This window comes from Cyprinus carpio, chromosome A17, assembly GCF_018340385.1.
Source record: "Cyprinus carpio isolate SPL01 chromosome A17, ASM1834038v1, whole genome shotgun sequence".
NCBI lineage: Eukaryota > Metazoa > Chordata > Actinopteri > Cypriniformes > Cyprinidae > Cyprinus > Cyprinus carpio.
In genome coordinates this window covers 20,198,293-20,218,336 of record NC_056588.1, presented here as the reverse complement: position 1 = coordinate 20,218,336, position 20,044 = coordinate 20,198,293, and the positions used below count along the sequence as shown (strand labels likewise).

Sequence of the window (20,044 nt, the reverse complement as noted above, 5' to 3'; positions counted from 1 at the left end):
TGACAGTGCTGTTGTGCTCTTTGTTATGCAATGGACCTTATGTTCCTGTGTTTGTTCAGGTGTAACAACATGTCCAGCCCAAGACTTCGGGACCAGTAATCTACATGTTGAAATCTCAGACACCATGAGTATTCTGGTATATGTTGGGGTGGCCAAAGGAAACGGAGCCCCATCAAAAGCAGGTACATTGACCTTTGCCTCTAAAATATTTATTTTGCCTCAGTAGGTTTGCATATACATTACATTATTTAACAGTACAATTAATTGCAAGGAAGGTGGATCTGCATGCAAAAACATCTTGTATATGGATTTTGAAAATAGGAAGACTCCTTAGTACAAAATCATTCCTTGCCTTCTTATGAGATCATTATTTGAATGTTGATTAATGAAAATAAAAATGAATTTTGATTAATAAAATCAAAAAAATTTCTAAATTAATAAAAAAGTCTTGAAAATTGTTAAAATTAAAGTCTTGGAAATTGCTAAAATAAAACAGTTGTTAGTGTTCTTTAAAATCCCACCATAAGAACTTTTATGGAATATTGTGAGCAATAATTTGTGTGTAAGATTGCATTAATTTGGCTGTCAAACCCTTTGTGATAGGGGTATTAAAGCTCTTGGAAGGAGAAGTTCTGGATGAGAGTGTAAAGAAACGACTGAAAGACCCTAATGAGACACCAGGTGCTCTGTGGCACATCTACATGAGTAAAGACCTACAAAAGATCCAGGAGTTTCTACAAAAGGTACTACACTACATGATCATGTAAAGTTTATGAACGTATTTACTTGCTAGTAAGGGATGAGTTGTTTGATATAACACTGGTTCAGTATGGTGTGCCACAAGGCTCAGTCTTGGGCCCTTTGTTCTCCCTGTTTATGCTCCGAAAACCATCCATTAGCATTCATTGCTTTGAAGACGACGTAGCTTTATATTCCATCTAGATAAAATTAGTCCACTAAACACATATTGCTGTTTTAATAAACAACCCCTCCCCCCCCGGCCCCAATCAATGAGAATATGATATCCATGCTTCAGTGTGTGTGCGTTCGCAGGTTTCTGCTGAGCATCAGGCTGAAGTGGATCCAGAGACAGACTCCGACTCAGAGTGGGACAGTGATGCTGACCCCCTGCGTGAAGGCGGCTGGTATCTGAGCCCCAGTCTGAGGCAGAGGCTACAGGATGAATATAGCGTAGAGACCCGCACACTCCTCCAGTTCCTTGGAGATGCTGTTATCATCCCTGCTGGAGCCCTGCACCAGGTACATTACCACACTCACATTACCAGCTACATCCTCCTAAAGCAATGTGTCCTGGGCTCTTGGGAAGGATGACTGGTTTCTTAAAGCTGTCACTCCACCAGAAGTTCAGTATTCAGTATTTATACATGCTGTGTGTTTTAAGTGATGAATCTGCACAGTTGCATCCAAGTGAATGTGGACTTTGTGTCTCCTGAACATGCGCACAACTCCTATTATCTAACCCAAGAGCTCCGCCCTCTCAAAGACCAAGTGAACTATGAAGACAAACTCCAGGTACCTCCATCTGGCTACTGTGACTTATGTTGTTGATCATTTAGTTTCCATTTCTGCTGCATCATGCTGGTAACCCTACCCACAGTGAAATCTCATGGGTTCAAAATCATTACTTGTTCATTTGTTTTGTGGCATTGTGTCTCACTTTATTCTTTTAATTCTGTTTTGAGGCTGGAATACACTACACAACTTTTTCCAGGATTTTGACCAAATTTACAGTCTGGTGGAGTCTATGCTAGTCAGTTGGACTTGACCGTTTTACAGAAAATTGCATGGTGTATGATGGACACAGATTTAGATTTTCTAGCTTCAGACTATGATTCCATCCAGTTAGAGGATATCAAATATGTTTGATATTTTGCGCAGATTTTAGAACACACATTGTGACAATTTGAACATCTGATAGTGTGTTATCCTCAGTCGTTTAGTGTATAATGTCCAGTTTTTCCTTTGTAACCATTAATAAAGTTGGTGTATGAGGCCTAGTGTTTTAAAATCTGTTAAGATTTGTATAGTGTATTCCAGCCTTTAGTAATAAGAGGCTTGATGTAGCCAAAATTGCTATTGCACTTTTATTTTAAGTTGATAATTTTATATGTAAAAATTCAAATCTGTATGTAAAATCTGAATCCACAATATCTTTTCATTCCTCTTTATTGTTCAGGTGAAGAACATCTTTTATCACTCTGTGAAAGATGCTGTAGCCACATTGAGGAACCATTTGAAGAAGAACACAGACGATGTCACACAGGAGGAGTCCTGACAGTGCATCTCCTCCTCCTCCTCCTCTGTTCAAAGCCTTGGAGCATAAAGACAATCCCAAGATTCTCCAGGAAGAAACCTCTGTTCTTAGACTTGATTCCAACAAAATGGGACACTCTGCAAGGTTCTGTAACTTCCTCTATGATGTCACTGTCTTCTCTTTGATTTTATTCTCTGTTTGAACTTCCACATCGTGTTTTCCTGCATGGACAGGAAGCGATAAACAGAGAGATAAAAGAAGTACACTGTGCTCTCCAAACAGGTGCAATGAACTTCAAAGCCCGTCGCTTCCACTTGCCGCACATGCAGAAGGCCATTAGAAAGAACAACACGGGAAAATACATGTTTTCCAAAGGCGATAAAGATTCATGACGTGTGTTCACCTTGGTGTCATGCTGTGTTTTTGACAGTTGGAGAGAGCAGCGATTCCAACACAATCATAGCGGCATTCCATCACATCAGCAGCTGCCAAACTGACAGGTTTTATTATGTTTAAGCAACAATAAATTATTAACAGTTTGGCAGATATTCACTGTGCAGAGGGAGAATATTAATGAAATTAAAGTTTATTCTGTTTGTTTAAAAAACATAAGATCTTGTGAAATTTTCAGCTGAAATGTAATTTGTAAATAGCAGAATATACATATACTGTATAAATATATATTATGATTTTCTATAACATGGTGTGCTTTATTTGCTGTATGTGTTGTTTGCTACTGTATGTACATTGAAGTTTAAGAGATGTTTTACATTTTCCATTAAAAATGGAATAATCAAAAATGATTTGTCTGTCATGACCATTTATGTGATGAATTCATGTCCAAAAAAAAATTACTCCGTTTTCTAGGTTTTTATTTAAAGGGATAGTTCACTCAAAATTGAAACTGGTGTTGTTCTAATGCTGTATGGCGTTTATTTTTTCAGACCACAAAAGCAGAAATTAAGAGAAAACTTCCTGTATATTGTCAATATAATGGAAGTGAATAATAACCAGATTCAAGCTTTAACAAAACGATGCAAAAGTATCCCAGTGTTCTGAGGGTGAAAAACAAACCTGAATTTAACATCTTTGTGTCACTGAAACTGTACAACCCACTGATCATGTAAAAAAAACAACAACTTCCATATGACTTGACCTCCCCTCACTTACACGTTCACTTTTATAAAGTGTAAATGTGGGGTATAGACAGATGCTGCTTAACTCTGAGACACATTAATGCTAACAGCATTAGTTCCACACTTCTGTGAGGATGTATTTTAGAGTGAATTGGATAAATTCAATGAGTAAAAGGTTTTTCTAATTTATTCATTATTATTATTAATATATAATAATATGGCATAACCGCCACAAGCTTCCACAGGTCAGTGATGACAGTGCTTTGCTCTGCTCTTCCAGCCAGGTCTTGTCATCTTTGGCAGCCTTCCAGCCGAGTGGAGGACTTTGGAGGACTGTTGTTGGACTGGTACACTGTGTTATCGGGGTGAGCTGACCAGGAGCTTTCCTTTGAGTTTAGCCTGTTAGTGGCTCACCTTGATCAGTTGCTGCTGTTGCAGATGTCTCTCTCTCTCTCTCTCTCTCTCTCTCTCTCTCTCTGGAGCTCTAAAGACAGCTGTACCTTGAGGAGAATCACAATAATGGTTCAAATGTTGGTTGTGCTTTACAAGAGTGTCTACACTCTGAAAGAAAAGGTACATGAGAATACTTTACGTAAAAGAACAATTGTTCTTTTTTATTCACTGTAGCTTAAAAAGTACACAGAAGACCTGTCGAAATACCATTTTGTACAGTATTAATTCAGGAGAGGTACATTACTGTAGGCAATAACCTTAAAGACGATGGCAACTGCCTGCAGATTTTATGTATAATTTGACTGTTCACATTAATTTAAAAATTGACAAACATAAATGTGATTTTAGAGTTTTTTCTTTTCCTTTTCATGTTATGTTGATATGATGTTGATATATACAATAGATATATAATAGAACAATTGCAATGATTGCGTGGTACCACTATTATATTATAACAAAAGGACTAAATCCACTTTGCAAAGCAGTGAATAACTATAAATAAATAAATGGATCCTCTTGAAGCACTGAAAAAGCAGTTATTTTAAATTGTAACAATATTCAACAATATTACTGTGTTTTTGGTCAAATAAATGCAGCCTTAGTGAGCAGAAGAGACCTCTTTTAAACATCTTTTTAAAAAATGTAAAACATTAATAATAATAATAATCTTACAGACTCCAAACTATTAAAAAGAGATTACTTCTTTGCACTCCATGTCGCAAATATTTGTCAGTCTTCACTTTTTTGCATATTTATTTATTTTATTCCTGAATAAGCTTTTAACATAAGGGAGGAACAAATTACCATTGCATGTGGTGGGGCCTATTTAGTATATTTAAAAGTTGAAATACATAAAACCACAACAGAAAAACGCATATTAACCTGAATCAGCTCCAGTTGCCAGAACATTTTATATTGATGTACTGTGAAAAAAAAAAAAAAAAAAAAAAAAAAAAAAAAACACTTTTAGAGGGCTGTCCATTGCTTCCATTTCTATTTCATCCAGCAGCAGTCCATTCAGATTTCACAAGGTTTGCCTCCCGACAGACGAGCAGTGACTGAACACTGACACGTGCTCGAGAAGGGAAATGACGCCATCTGCTGGACCACACAGACCCAGCATGACTCTCTCATCACAAACACAGTGCTAAGAAAACCCCATCACGTGCTCAAACGCACAAGGTTATGGAATGCTCGTTTTTTAGATGAGCGACAGTGCATTACAATTCTTTCCGTCACATGTATTGCAGATAAACCCACAGAGACTGTTTCAAGTCACATTATCTGATAAATATAACTCTCTTAAAGTGCTACGAGATTCCTTCAGCTGTTGAACACAATAGAAGATATTCTGAAGAACGTCGGTAACCAAATAGTTGCTGGTAACATTGACTTCCACAGTATCGAGGGGAAAAAAGTTTGGTTACAAACATTCTTTAAAATATCTTTGGTTTGGTTTGAGTAAATGATGACAGAATTGTCATTTTTAGGTGAACTATCCCTGTAACTGAGTTCAAATGCGATTGTTTACTAGGCACGAATTACACAACAATGCATGATCTATTCAGCCTGAATTTCAAACATACTGTGACAAGTTTAAATAATGCAACCTTTTACTGTTAAAGTCGATAAATAGCTTATAGTTTGAGCACTGCATGAGCGCGTGTTTTCTTATTTAGCCTCTTCTCATCTGATATTTGTAGAATTGATTTTGTAATTTAGAGGCAGTATTCTGATTGTTTGATTTTATTGAATATGTGTTCTCCAGCAGGTTCACATTGGGGGTGGATGTTTTGTCTTTGACCGTTCAAAAGAATCATTCGAGGAACGCCGAGCAATATCTGCTGACTGAACAGGACAAGCCTGAACGTCTGAAACGAGCCAGAACATAACAACATCAAGTTCTGTCATTTATGTTATGATATTGAATACACACCACTTTCACACAGATTAACAATGAGAGCGACAGAGGGATTTCAGCTGGCCCGTGTTGATTCTGCATCTAATGATCCACGCTCCCCGTCCTCTCCGTGCTGCTGCTTTCTGTCTTTGTTTCTTGCTGATGACATGGGCAATACCATCAAACCATAGCGGCTTGGTCATCCATCTTCCTGCTCTTTCCTCCTACGCACGGGGAATTTTGTGTGATGGGGGTTCACTGATCCCTGTGGAAAAAAATCTGGAGCTTCTTATTCAGAAATACTTGGCTTGAGTTATAATTGTATGTTTATATCTGCTTTGAATCTGTTAAAACTATATATATAGTATATTACATTTCAACGTGAGACAAGTAATATATGTACTGCTTCATTTTGTAATTGTTAATTACAGACTGTCCCTTGTTCTCCAGTGAGTTAGTTGCTGTATCTTCTCGAGCTCTGGGCATGGAAGCGATTCTTTGTGGTTCTGTGATTCTGGATGGCGGTTCTGAAGCATCAGCCAAAATCTGTGAAACCATTTGTGTGATGTTCTGCTCTGGCAATGTTATGCCTAAACAAACTGCATTTACTATAAAAGAGCATGATAATTGAGAATGAAGTTCTATTCATAAAAATGCAGAATAACTTATTAAGGCTTTTTTCAATTATCAATACTTAAAACTTTAACCCTCCCCAGTTTTGACTATTTAAGATGTGTAATGGAAGGGAAAGAGACACATAGAGGTCTTTAAAGCTCTCCAGGTTTACATCAAATGTATCAAAAAGTGACAGAGTAAGACAATGTTGTAAACACAAAACGTTCTGAAAACCTAAAAAGAACATTCTATTTCCATAAAGAAGACTTTACTGGCTAATCAAATTCACAAAGCTCCAAAACCTGTTCTGCTGTTGCTCAGGACCCTTCACTAGAGGGTCAGCTGTTTGGGACGCCATGCCTTTTAAGAGTAACATGCTTAAACCAAACCCTCACACCTACGGCGCCCCCCTCCCGACTCAAAGAGACGCTCTCTGGCCCAATCTGCCGGCCTCCCCAAATCTCACTCATTACCATACCAGCGGCAATCGTGAGGGTGTTTGGAGGTGGGAACAAGTGCATTGTCCAGTTTTTTGGTTGGTTTCCGAATGAATAGAAAAGCATACATGAACCTCCTCTTAGAGATGTAGAGGACTACATCTGATCAGTGTTAGTTGTGTTTGGGTGAACAGCAGAAGAAAGCCGTGAAGACCCCGGACAAGAGAAAAGCTCTACGCTGGTCATGAAAACCAAGCACACGTTCAGCAGAATGCAGCCGTCGAGAACGGTAAGCGTTGAACTGTATAATGTTTGAATGAGAATTAAGACTGAGAGAAAAACTATTTGGAATCACTTATTTTTTCCTAAAAGATACATGTCCAAAAGTTTGGGGTCTGCATTGTTTTTCTTTCTTTTTTTTTTAATGTATGACTAATTTTATTCAGCTAGAATGATCACAAGGTGATTTATAATATTACAGTATATTTCTATTTCTAATAAATGCTGTTCAGAAGAATCCTAAAAAATATACATCATTCAAAAATATTTAAATGCACAACTGTTTTCAACATTGATAATAATAAAGTAATGATGCTGAAAATTCAGCTTTGCATCACAGAAATAAATTACATTTTAAAATATATAAAATAGAAAAAAAGTTATTTTAAATAGAAATAATATTTCACAATATTACTGTTTTGTTTTTTTCCTTCTGACCAACTCCGAACACTTTGGTTGTTTTCATATTTGAGAAAATGAAGTGTCTGTTTCTTTGTGAATAAAACAGCTGACGATGCAAATGAACAGTTACCAAAACTTCACATTAATTTCTTTGACTAGATTAAATAAGTAAAAAAGATTCAGATGGAAGTGTGTATAGCCCTACAGGGATGATTTATCGAAAAACCGCGTTTAACAGAGGCGTGTTGTGTTATAAAAAAGGAATAATGAGTTTTGGAGAAATCACAGAGTGACGTTTGATTAATCGTCGTGTGCAGGGGTCAACAAACCCCCACGCAACACCAAAGCCAGCGCAAACGAAATGGGCTGTGAACCCATCCCAACATGGCGCTGCGTGGGCGTGCGAGGCACAGAGGGCATGAGAGGGGCACAGAGAGAGAGGGCTGTTGGGATGGGGGTACCAAACAACCCGCCGAAATAATCTACCATCTGCTATGAAGAATTCACTTTATTTCAAAATATATCCTTTGATATTTAACATAATTATCAATTTCTTGGTTGATAATGACCGAAATGCGAATTTTTATTTTATCATTAGCAGTTTTATCAGTTATTTTATTCATTTCAGTATCATTTGTGTTCATATTTCTGCGATAACTTGTCTTGTGAGTTATATAAGTATTGTGTCTTCCACAGCTGCAATTAACTTTTTCTGGTGAATAGCAGCACTGACACAATGGCAAGACATTTTTGTGTCTGTAGGCGTAAGACAAAGCAAGCAAACGTTTGTGCTGCCCCCAACAATCCTGAGAATGAATAGATGTTTGGCTTTTATTGGGAGAAAAATGCTATTCGTTTAACAAGACACCTGAACTCACGAATCATAATAACAGACCGAGGTCTCCAACAGAACGCGCTTCACAGATATACAGTTATATAGATTTTGAGCTAGAATGCAATAGATTCTGAACAGGTTCTGGGTGACAGCGAGCGTCAGATTCAGACTGACTGCTGGAGGATGCAGTAGAGCTGATGTGGCCATGAGCTGCATCACAGGACGCCAAGTGTGTGGAAGGCACGGGTTTGCCATGCAACAAACATTCCTGGTTGAATCTTTTCATATGCATTCAGTTTCTGACTATGATCTATTAAATAAGACCTGAAGAGCTTGCTTTGTAATGTGTATTGCTGGCATGCACAGAAGCTCAGTCAGCATGCAGCGCTGTGCATGTGGGCGAGTGTGAATGGGAACAGAGAGAAGGCAGGCAGGCTGGGGGTGTCTGTACAGAAGTAAGAGGAGGGCAGATGCAGATCTATTCAGAGAGGCTCCACTTCTGCTAGGACTCCATGGAGAAGGGGCTGTTCCATAGTGTGGGAGGCTATGAATTAGGCCTCAGTCGCACATACAGCAAACACTCTGTTGCTCATGCTGCTATGGATGAAAATAGAACACGGTGGCAGAAAAACAAAAAGTGACGAGAGAGATGATGATGAAGAGCCGAGGACGGCCTTACATGTGTCAGTCATATTAACAGAGAACATACGAGAATAAGACCTTACAATAGAGAGCTATGTATTAGATATTGTATGCTAAATACATGTTCAGTAGTATTCAAACCAAATGAAAACTAATAGTACCTGCATGCATATATTTTGTGAAACGGCTTCTAAAACTACTTTGAGATGTCTGAAATGCTTCAAAATGCTGTGAAAGTCTAAAATATATGTATAAGGTACAGGTAAAAAAAAAAAAAAAAAAAAAAAAAAAAAAAACAGGGTATTCATTTGTTTATTTCGTTTTTAAAGATGTTTTACCTGTTTTTTGAATTTTACACTTCATTGCAATGTTTTATAGTTAACAGAAATCTCTTTAAAATTAATGGATAATGTTGTGTTATTTTTAGGGGTTTAGTGTAGAAAACATAACTAAAGTCTATTTTCAGTAATCAAGATGTTTAAACGCAATGATCTTGTTACCGAGGAAAATAAACAGTTCTGTAGCCTGTATTAATAATAATGTTTCCTTAGCTCTGTAGAAACTAGAATGACTTTCCAACACATTCAGATATCACTTTCCTGAATTTAGTTTTATCACGGTTCCTCTGTGGGACGTCAACTCGGCGCGGCTCGTTATTTTCCGTGTCGAGTTTCCCGGATGCCTCACATATAAGGCAAAAGGGGCGTGTTTGCGAGTACCGGATGATATCCATTTATGGGATGCGCACTAACCGGAATTCCTGATAATGACACGCACCAAAAGTTAATAAAAATTAAAAAATTGTTTCCATAGATCACAAACCTATTTCAACATGTGCACAAGAATTAAATCACAACAAATTCGAGTTAAGCAGAGTCAGAGATGTCTAAAAAAAAAAAAAAAAGAAATAAAAAAAAGAAATAAAAGAAAGGACAACCCGGTTTTTTTTTTTGGTCCGGTTCTGTCCTTGTATGGTCAGTGACGTCATGGGCCATTGACAGGCTCTTCTTAAACGCATACTACGACATGAAGTTTCACTTGTTGCAGCGCACATATGAAGGGAGCTGATGAGCTCTGACAGACCGAAGTGAACATATTTACAGCACATCAACCAGATCCGAAAATCTCTGCGAACAACTGAATAAAATTCAACTTCTTTAAAAAAAAAACCTCGGGGATCAGAATGACAGCGACAGCTAGTAGCAGGGATCGAATTAACGCGTCGCTGAATGATCTGACGCGCAGCTACCCTCTGGATGAGACCCCCGCGTCGGGCTTCTCTCGGGTGGATGTGGGGGTTTGTTCTGCTTCTCACCAGTTCAGTGAGCCGTCGGGAGGTAAGAAAACATGAGGATGCTTACAATCATCAAAGTAACAGCTATTCACAAGAGCTGTAGATTAGTAATCATATTTTGAGTTTTAAAAAAAAGCCTGTGACCTGTACTTGTTTGCTTGCTTTCTTGCTTATAAGTTGGTTTTAAACAACTACTTTAAAGCTATGCTGAATTAGAATCATTTTAGCTCTAATCACCCTGTTAGAGAAACAAATACACATCTTAATAATAGAGCCTGAACTCTTGTTATCTAGTTTTTTTTTTTCTTTACTTTATCGTTGTTTGTATTAGTTGCCTGTGTTTATGTTTTACTGTGTGTATATAGTCTATAGTCTGTCTTGTGTCGGGGCATGTTGTCACAAAAGGAGCATAGTCTGGGTGTTGTTTTTTTCTCCTCCCTTCCCTAATGTCATGCTGTATTTCTTCTTCCCCTGTACTGCATTTCGTTGCCTTGTACCCACATGTGCAATGACAATAAAGTTGAATCTAATCTAAAAAGCTGAAAGTGTGTGCTCACTGAACTGTGGAAACATTCAACAGCCTACTTTTAGTAGCCAACGCGTGTCCATACACAGGCTGGCATTCTAAACAATTTCAAAACAAACCCGCATGGAGTACAATATTTCCTGATAGATTTTAGGCTATTTATATCTCCTCTACAGCTCATTTAGAGGAACAACATTCAGTATTCGACTAAAAATACTTTACTGAGAACTTGGTCCAACCAGAATACCGAGATATACCCGCATATATTTTGCCACCTACATACTAGCTATCTTTTGAAAACAAATAGCTTACTATATTTTCCTAGATATCACGTGCCGAATATGCGATTCGCTGGAAATGCATGCTTCACCTGATGAAATAAGAAGGCATTGCTCAAGAGAAATGTCTTGTTTTCACTCTACAGGTGGCTTGAGCACCGACAGCTTCGGCGTGGAAAACCAGGGCCTTGAACTGACAGACCCGAGCAAGTTTTCACCACACAGCGCGCCCATCGCCTACACAGGCAAGATTTCCATCGACGCTCAGGGAAGCTGGAATCAGGAGGGAATAATCAACTTCGTCAGTGCAGGAGTGCAAGATAGGCCCCCTTCCCCGGGATCATTCTCCACGGGATCCCCCTCAGCTCCCACAGACCTCACTCCGGACTGCTCCAAAATAGGCCAAACTCTTGCCAACATGGAGCATATGTACACAGGCCCACCCCCATACACCTGCAGCGCCGATGGTTACCAGGACCCCTCGGCTTACCTATCGACCGCCACGTGCCCCATTACATACGCCACTCCGTCCTACTCAACCCCAAAGTCAACTATAGACGGGACGCTTTTCTCCATCATTCCCGACTATGGGGGGTTCTATCAGACCAGCAGCAGCCAAAGGGACAACATGGCTGTATTTCAGGACATCAAGCCATTCTCATGCTCTTTTGAGTCCATCAGAGTCCCTCCACCTCTGACTCCTTTGAACACCATAAGAAATTTTACTCTGGCTTGTCCGGTAGATGGGCCGAGGCCGCCTATAGACTGCGCCAATCCGCAGAATGTCCCACTCAGGCCGATACTGCGGCCACGGAAGTACCCGAACAGACCGTGCAAGACGCCGGTCCACGAGCGGCCGTACCCCTGTCCGGCGGAGGGATGCGACCGGAGGTTTTCGCGCTCGGATGAGCTGACGCGCCACGTCCGCATCCACACCGGCCACAAGCCGTTTCAGTGCCGCATCTGCATGCGCAGCTTCAGCCGGAGCGACCACCTCACGACGCACATCCGCACGCACACGGGCGAGAAGCCCTTCTCCTGTGACTTCTGCGGGAGAAAGTTCGCCAGGAGCGACGAGCGAAGGAGGCACACAAAAATCCACCAGAGACAGAAAGATAAAAAGGCGTGTGAGGCTCCTCACAGCGCGAGCGCAGACGGCACAGCGATGTGAACAGTTTACAGTTTAACAACTTCTGACTGCTGGGTCGGTCGTTGCCCCATTTAACCCTGGACCTTTGTGTGCGCACAAATATACGAAGGCAGCTTATGATTTAAGTGTTGAATGTGTTTTGTTGTAGTAACTAGACAACGTCCTTATTATCACAGAATATTTCATGTGCATTGTGCAAACTGCAGTTGTTCTATAGTGTTTACAGTGAGTCTTTTTATTGCCATTATTACTGTCATGTGTTTGAATAAAATGATAATGACCACAAGGTGTATTTTTTGAGAATCAATGGAAGGGAAATTAAATACTGTATGAGATTACAAAGTTGTAACACTAGAGGTCGCGCTTTGACAAACTATTGATTGCGGCTGATTAATACTTCAAGAGAAGGTTGCAAGTACGCAATATACAATACATTGGCGTTCAAAAGAGTAATAAGGTTCTTTTTGAAAGAAATTGACACTTTTATTCAGCAAGGACGCATTAAATTGACAGCAAAGACATTATGTTACAAAATAGTTGGATTTCAGATAAATGTAGTTCTTTTGAACTTGTATTCTTCAAAAAAATACAAAATGTTAAACAGTTTTCAACATTGATAATTATAAGTGTTTCTTGAATGCCAAATTAGCATATTAGAATAATCTCTGAAGAATCATGTGACACCGAAGACGAAGTAAAATTCAGCTTTGCCATCACAAGAATAAATTACGTTTTAAAATACAGAAAACCATTATTTGAAGTTGTAATAATATTTCACAGTATTACTGTTTTTACTGTATTTCATGAAAAAATCAGCCTTGCTGAGCATCAAAGACCTTTGAACTGTTGTGGATGTTGGCTGTAACATGCTCCTAACTCTAAAAAGTATTTTAAAAAATCAACAAGACCCGTTTCTATTGCATCTTTTATTAGCAGAAATCTATCTGAGAAAAAAAACAGAACTTTAATTTCTTAAGTAAAATTTGCATCATATTCTTCATATTTCAATTGTCTTTAAAAATTTTCCATGATTATTATTATTATTTATTTTTTTACATGTCATCATTACTAAGTGCTTTATTGTAATAATTAACAGAGGTGTTAAAAAAAGTATCCAGTGTTACGTAGGCCAATTTGTCAAGATTGTTAAAGATTGCTAAACATTTCAGTGTTCTGACACCTTAATGCATTAACACAATATATCAATGCAAACAAGAGGAGCAGATTCCTGCTCTGATAGACCGTGTGAAGCCTTTGTTAAACCAAATCTCACATCTGCTGCAAATACTTAAATATTTATCACATGCTAAACAAAGTCAATCCAGGCAAAAGAGAAAGGACAGACGCTAGTTCTTTTGTTGAACCTGTACACAAAATCAGGACACGGTCTGCATGCAACACATTGGAAATTTATGGAAAATAATAGCCAAAAGACAATTAAAAGTCAAAGACAGCAGGCAGCTGTGGATAAGTGCCTAGGTATTTCAAATAAACCACTGTACTCTTGATCAGGAAGCCAGTCTGACATGTAAGGAGAAGATAGGCTGAACCCAGTTTATAGTCAGATCCTTCAGAGGGACACTTCAGGCCCTGGGTAGGGTTCACCCCCACACCAGAATTCACTAGGCTGTGGGATCTCCATAAGCCACAGGTCACCGGGTTCCTGGGCTTCACTCTTTCTATCTACAGCCTCTGAATGTGTATGCAAAACTTTATAATAATGGCAGTCTCTCCCTTCATCCGGATCATACGGCGGTGATAAGATGTCAAGGAAAGCCGTGGGTCCGTCAACAGCGTCTATCTGGTGGATATTGTCCTTCTGGGGTGACAGCACGCACGGACTGTTCTCCTCCGTGTATTCCCCCACCGACCTCAGCACCGAGGGCCGAAGAGAGCTCCTCTGGAAGGGCATGAGCGGAGGGCTGAACTGCACGCCGCTGGCACCGTCCCGAGGTTTATCTAATCTGTCGAAACAGCTGATTCGCACCTTGCCGTAAATCACTTTCAGCATGCCGTGCATTCCCGGATGATCGTGCAGCGGTATCGAAGCGCCCGTTTTTAGTAAGAACACCCCCATGCTGAACGTGTCGGTCTCGTAGATGTGCATGTATGTAACGGGAGGCGCGACGCGCGGAGACGGCACCGGGGCGCTCTCGGTGCTCCGGGGTGCGATCTTCAAGTCCGCCGCTCTGACCTCCGCCATAAGGCTTTTCAGCTTGCTCAGGTTTTCCAAAAACACTTTATTGTGTTCTCCGACAAGCGAGGGGTTTCTGAACGTCGTGAGGGCCTGTCTGGCGATTTTCTGGACAGTGGAAGTCATGTTGTCTCGTGGCATCATAACGCAAGTGTCCAGCGTCAACTTGACATTCAACTTCGCGCCACCTTTTCACGCACCTTGCTCCTTCTTTGATATCGAGTGCAAGTGCTATTTCAGAGATGACTTCGTACTAAGGCCATCAAAATCGACACCATGTGTTAAAGCTTAAGCGCAGCCTTAAGAATACCGTTAGGATCGAGTCACTCCTGTCCATGTCTACTCCATATACAGGCATCCGATTCACACGTACGCAATGTCAACACTGTTATACGTCATGCAGAGGATTATGGGAAATGTAGTTTTTTCCACTATTGTGAAACTTAAATGCGCCTACAGATCGAAGGATTCTAGAATTCGTGCTTTAATGTCTGTAAACTTTAGCCAAACTCGTCTGTCACGGGTTGAAAGATCTTCGCGAAGTTCCTACACGGACGTTGCACGAGATATTGCAAGTAAACCGGTTACTACAATTCCCATAACGGTTTCCTTTCAAGGGGCAACGACACTTCAGTCTTTCACCACCACTCAGACAATACTCACGCTCAGAAAATGCTTTGATAAGTGTGAGACTGGGAAAAAAAAATAGGGCCATGGATGATTGATGACCACAAAATTGTATTTGGACATATATAATTATAAATATAATAATTGCATTAAACACAAAATATCAAACCAAGCAACATTCCTGACAGATTTCAGGAAAAAAACAAAAAAGTAGTTTGTTAGGTTGTAAATGCCAACCTTGTAGAAATGCCAAAAGGAATGGAACAGATATAGTTCAAACTCAAAACAAAAAGCATTTAGACACTTTTGGTCTAAATAGACTCATGGCCATAGCCAGATATGAGGTCATTTTTCATGTTCAAAAGTGAAATTTGTTCTCTGAATGACTAATCTGCCGTTTAAAACTCCTCGTGTGAGTGTCTGCATGCACAATTAAGTTAAGACATTAATGAAAACTAAGTTTTACTGTATTGTTGCATGAATAATAAGCTACTGATTAAATTATCCACCCTAACCTATAGTGAAGTATTAACAAATTTTGATGCAATAAATATGGTATAATTCCTACAAAACATCTACAAGTCTGTCTCTTTTACAGTGTTCAGTGTGTATGATGAGTTGTATTTGTGGGGGTTATTATAGCACAATTCTTAACCCCTCTCTAGACCTCATTCATTTTCAAACCCTGGTTACAGCCATGACTTAATATTAAGTGATTAATTATTGAATATGACAAGCTGGTTAAAAAGAGCCAAAAAGCAAACATGGCCAATGACAAGAGCGATTTGCACGTTTTTACCTGCAATTTTGCCTTCTTCCGTGACAAATTCACAGAATTGCAAAAGATTGTTGTTCTGAGACTTTGGCAACAAGGTGAGAACGTACGTGCATGAGCGCACGAGAGAGTGAGTGAGAGAGAGAGAGAGAGAGAGAGAGAGAGAGAGAGGGGGATAGCGGTAGCTTTGAAGTAGCGTTCAGTTAAAAATAGTTTTTGTTAGCTTGTCCTATCAGAAGCAGGCTGAAACATTAATAAATTGTTGATTAGCGTTCCCTTCATGATATGATGATTTTTACACCTCCAGTTTGCTCTGAAGAATGAGCAGCACACAAATTCCCTCTTTCACCCAGCCACGACAGATTTTAATATACTAAACAGACGCTGTGCCTTTTTTTTCCCCTCTTTCTGGCCCAAGCACGGAACATGAAACATGAAAGGTATGACATAAAAGACAACGTGCTCCGATGCTGCTTGCTTTCCAATGTTCTTCAAAATATTTTCTTTTATTTTCCACAGAAGAAAGAACATGTTGATGTTTTGGAATGATGTGAGAGTGAATAAATGATGATCCATATTTTCTGCAGCCACAATATATTGCAATTACACACTTACAAAGGGAGACCTACTGTATTCGCATACATTAAAAAAATATGCCACTTAAGTCTATATTATGCAGAAATATCCCTCTACTACTAATGGAGATGTGACAGCAGAAGGTGAGCTGTTTTTTCCAATCCATATTGACACAGTTTGTTACATTATTCAGTGTTACATGAATCAGATTCAAAATTACGAGCAAGAAATGAATGAAATGATCGACTACGGTAGAAAATGACGAACCGGTAATCTCATTATCAGTGCAGAAGCAGACTGTTGACATGTTGGCTGTTGCCCAACCTATTATGACTCACGAACATGTTTGCATGACACTGTTTAAAGAAATATATTTATAGATAGAGACATGTGGACAGTTTAGTCATCTATGGTCATGTTGTTTCTCCTGCATACTTCATCTAATCATTTGTTGGCATACACATAAAAACAGCATCTATAATAAGCTAAAGCTATGTAACAGGATGCAACACTCCCGCCTACTCCAGTCCTCTGAGCTTGGAGAACCACATACACACTGTGTGTGTGAATCACATATGAAAACAGTTCTAATGACATCATAAGGATGTTCTACCATGTCATCCGAATTCACACCAGACATTAATAAATGCATAAACTCTCCGGTCCTCATTATGCTGTGACACGTATGACTGAACAACACTTTTAGTTACGCAAACAAGTGTGCTTTCTAATAATATTGGTCTGCTTATTCACTCTTTCTGTCTCCTCCTAATAAAGTGGCTTGTAAACTTTCTTCACAGCCAACTCAAACAAACAGAGGCCTCACTGTCAGAAGTTTATTGGCTTTCCAGTGAAATTTTAGCAGAAATGAGCTGTGATTCCCAATGAGGAGTACATGACCCTAGTAAGCTGCAGAACTTAGAAATATTTAAAAATATTCCTTGTCAAAACTTACGAAGCTATAACAAAAAAAAATCAAGATTGCATTACTTATTAGATAATATTATTATTTTTTTAAGAAAGGATGCATTAGAGCAATTAGTGTCAGTAATTCCCAAATTTTCCCAAACTAAACTGCCTTCAACATAATGAATGAACGGGAAACAGGGAAAGGAATATTCAAGGACATCATGAGGACAGAGGATAACAGAGATCTACAATTCTGAAGCTACTGAATACAGGTCGTATTAAACACAAGAACACATCCTGCATGTTTGACTAGGCCCAAATGGTCATGAATGGCCTCCGTTAGACAAAAACCTTCTGAAAAATGTAAATTGGACAGGTCATGACCTCAGTGTTCTCAGTGTAATGAGTGACGTCAGTCCGAGCCTTAGAGACTGCAGCCATTAGAGCCCTTAATACGCTCGCAAAGACAACAGTGAGAGCGAACCAATCAAAACGGCTCCCAAGCGATTCTTTGATCTTCAAGAACACTACACTGTAAAGAAACATGTTAACATGCACCACCTTCCCATTTCAGCTCGTACCACTACAGCTCAACACGGACTCATGTTTCACTCTTTGGTCTCTGTTCCTAGATGATATCTTTGTTTAATGTAGCAGGGAGGTCTTCGCCCTTCGACCACAGATCTATGCCGTCTGGTTAATGTGTGTTTCCATTCTGGAGCTTTATTTTCCTTGAAACACAGCCAAACTCTCTGAGCATTAGGCCCCAAAGCTCTTCTGCTCTACAAATCTCTGAAGCATAGGAAGCCAGGAATAGTTCACACCAAAATGACAGTTTTATTTACATCATTTTACACCCAAATGATTTTCTTTCTTCCGGTGAACACAGAAGGAAAATTTGATAAGATGTTCAAAATGCTCTTTTTTTAAGTGACTTGTGACAAACATCATTCTGTTCCTCACAGAAAACTATCACTTATGAAGGCATGGAATATAGTACACAATTTTACAAAATAAATAAATAAATAAAGCATATTTCTAAGTTGTACTGTACATAAAACAAAGATTATGGGAGTTATTTTTACCAAAAAAATAAAAAAATAAATACTATGCCATTTGTTATTACAATACTATATGTACTGAAGTATTTCAGTACTTCAAAGTGAAAATAGTTTCAAATACTTTTATTTTGCTTTTTGTCATTTATGGAGCTTTACAGCATTTGTTCTCATTCAGTTACATTGGAACCGAGCAGCTCGAACATTCTTTTAAACGTCTAATTTTGTGTTCCATGGAAGAAAGAAAATCATACAGGTTTGCAATGAAATTAGTTAATGATGAAATTTTTTCTTTTTCTTTCATTTTTCTTTAATGTACAGTGGCTGGTTTAGTTAAGATAAGACATAATGTAACAAATAAATAAATAAAAATAACCAGTTATTATTAGGAAAAAGTTCCTCCAGGATTCTAGTTACTTCTTAAATTAAGTATAACACAGATCTTTGAGATCTAAGCCAAATTATATGTATTATAATATATGATTATTTACAAAGAAAAAGTATTTTCTGATCATTTTCAAAGAAAATGCTGCTACCAGTAGCTCTGTAACATGTTTGGAAACATTCTCAAACATTCATGTCCTAAAATACCTAAGGATTTCTCTTCATCTTCCAAAGTTTGACTGAAAATCCAAATTTTTAAATGTCACATATAAGAGTGCTGGTGTTAAATAATACAAATATTTCAGACATTGCGAATCCCAATCGTCTTCGGTTTCTAACAGGCTTCATCTAAGGTGGTACCACAAACTCAGAGTTGAATTTGCTGTAGAAAACTAATCAAATACTCACAATTACACTCTGAGCTGCATAAAAAGTAAAATCAATGATACCCTCTAGTGTTCATCCTCTGCACTGCAGTATCAAATAAGAAGTGAGCAAAACCTTCTGAAGACATGAGAAGATGAATTAAAAAGTCATATATTCATTTAGAGCACTGAATGAAAAAAACACAGTAAAACAAGTAGACCTGATCAAATGAATGACCATTCAGATTTTAATAATGCTGCAGTAGCCACAAGAAATGGAAAACAGGCATAGCATTTACTAATCAATCTTTAATGATCAATTCTAATCTCATTTCTATTATTCAGAATATCACGTACAGCAGCAAGTATCGAGTGAGACTTCAGATCTCACATAATACAAGTGTAATACAGACGACAATGTTTCAAGAGAAAGGCACAAACATTAAGATAATTAAGTCTAGAGAAAACAAATTCAATATTTTTAACAAAATCAACATGGCACAACATTAATCATTAGCTCAAATTATACTTATTATTATCAAGAAACACCAAACGATAGAACAAAAAACATTAAAGCAATGTAGCTTTGTTCAACTTCTGATTGTCACATCTATAATGGCACAGCTAGGGTCCAACCTAATTCACAGACCTCTGTGCAGAACTCTACATTGTGAAATTCAAACCTGATACCGAAATATAGTAGATTAGAAATGAATTGCCTGTCTAAAAAACATAGTTGATTCTTAAAAAGGATGATCCGAACCAGTGTTATGGACACTGTAATACCCATAATAAAATAAACACTGGCTCAGATTATCTAGAATGCAGATAAGTGAGAAAATAAAACATAAGTATAAATAAATAAAACCACATGTGAATTAGGTTGAGATCTACTTGATCTTGTTCGACCCTTTGATGTCCTCCAAATTTCTTC

At 38.5% G+C, this 20,044-nt stretch overlaps 3 protein-coding genes across 4 annotated transcripts in view; 2 read left to right on the top strand and 1 right to left on the bottom strand.

Moving 5' to 3' along the window:
* Positions 1-3,078, top strand: part of LOC109084551 (probable JmjC domain-containing histone demethylation protein 2C) — a 57,771-nt gene extending 54,693 nt beyond the window's left edge. For both annotated transcript variants that reach the window (XM_042774369.1, XM_042774370.1), the window contains exons 23-27: positions 60-182; positions 604-743; positions 1,054-1,260; positions 1,402-1,533; positions 2,198-3,078. In XM_042774369.1, the coding sequence (XP_042630303.1) occupies positions 60-182; positions 604-743; positions 1,054-1,260; positions 1,402-1,533; positions 2,198-2,296 (701 nt within the window). In that variant the 3' untranslated portion in view covers positions 2,297-3,078. The remainder of the gene's footprint in view (positions 1-59; positions 183-603; positions 744-1,053; positions 1,261-1,401; positions 1,534-2,197) is intronic.
* Positions 3,079-9,406: 6,328 nt separating this feature from the next.
* On the top strand, positions 9,407-12,505 carry LOC122148199 (early growth response protein 2b-like). The gene is made up of 2 exons (XM_042774368.1): positions 9,407-10,311; positions 11,219-12,505. The coding sequence occupies exons 1-2, from the start codon at positions 10,158-10,160 to the stop codon at positions 12,241-12,243; spliced, it is 1,179 nt and encodes a 392-aa protein (XP_042630302.1). The 5' UTR covers positions 9,407-10,157; the 3' UTR covers positions 12,244-12,505.
* Positions 12,506-13,129: 624 nt separating this feature from the next.
* Positions 13,130-14,795, bottom strand: LOC109107242 (2-aminoethanethiol dioxygenase-like). The gene has a single exon (XM_019120514.2). It carries the CDS (start codon positions 14,558-14,560, stop codon positions 13,793-13,795), a length of 768 nt encoding a protein of 255 aa, XP_018976059.2. The 5' UTR covers positions 14,561-14,795; the 3' UTR covers positions 13,130-13,792.
* Positions 14,796-20,044: the final 5,249 nt, after the last annotated feature.

What these genes read in the sequence shown, in the direction of transcription:
- LOC109107242 (XM_019120514.2), bottom strand. Translation starts at nt 14,560, where the DNA reads ATGATGCCACGAGACAACATGACTTCCACTGTCCAGAAAATCGCCAGA.
- LOC122148199 (XM_042774368.1), top strand. Translation starts at nt 10,158, where the DNA reads ATGACAGCGACAGCTAGTAGCAGGGATCGAATTAACGCGTCGCTGAAT. An exon ending in GTTCAGTGAGCCGTCGGGAG is followed by an intron (nt 10,312 to 11,218) that starts GTAAGAAAACAT and finishes TTCACTCTACAG; the next exon opens with GTGGCTTGAGCACCGACAGC.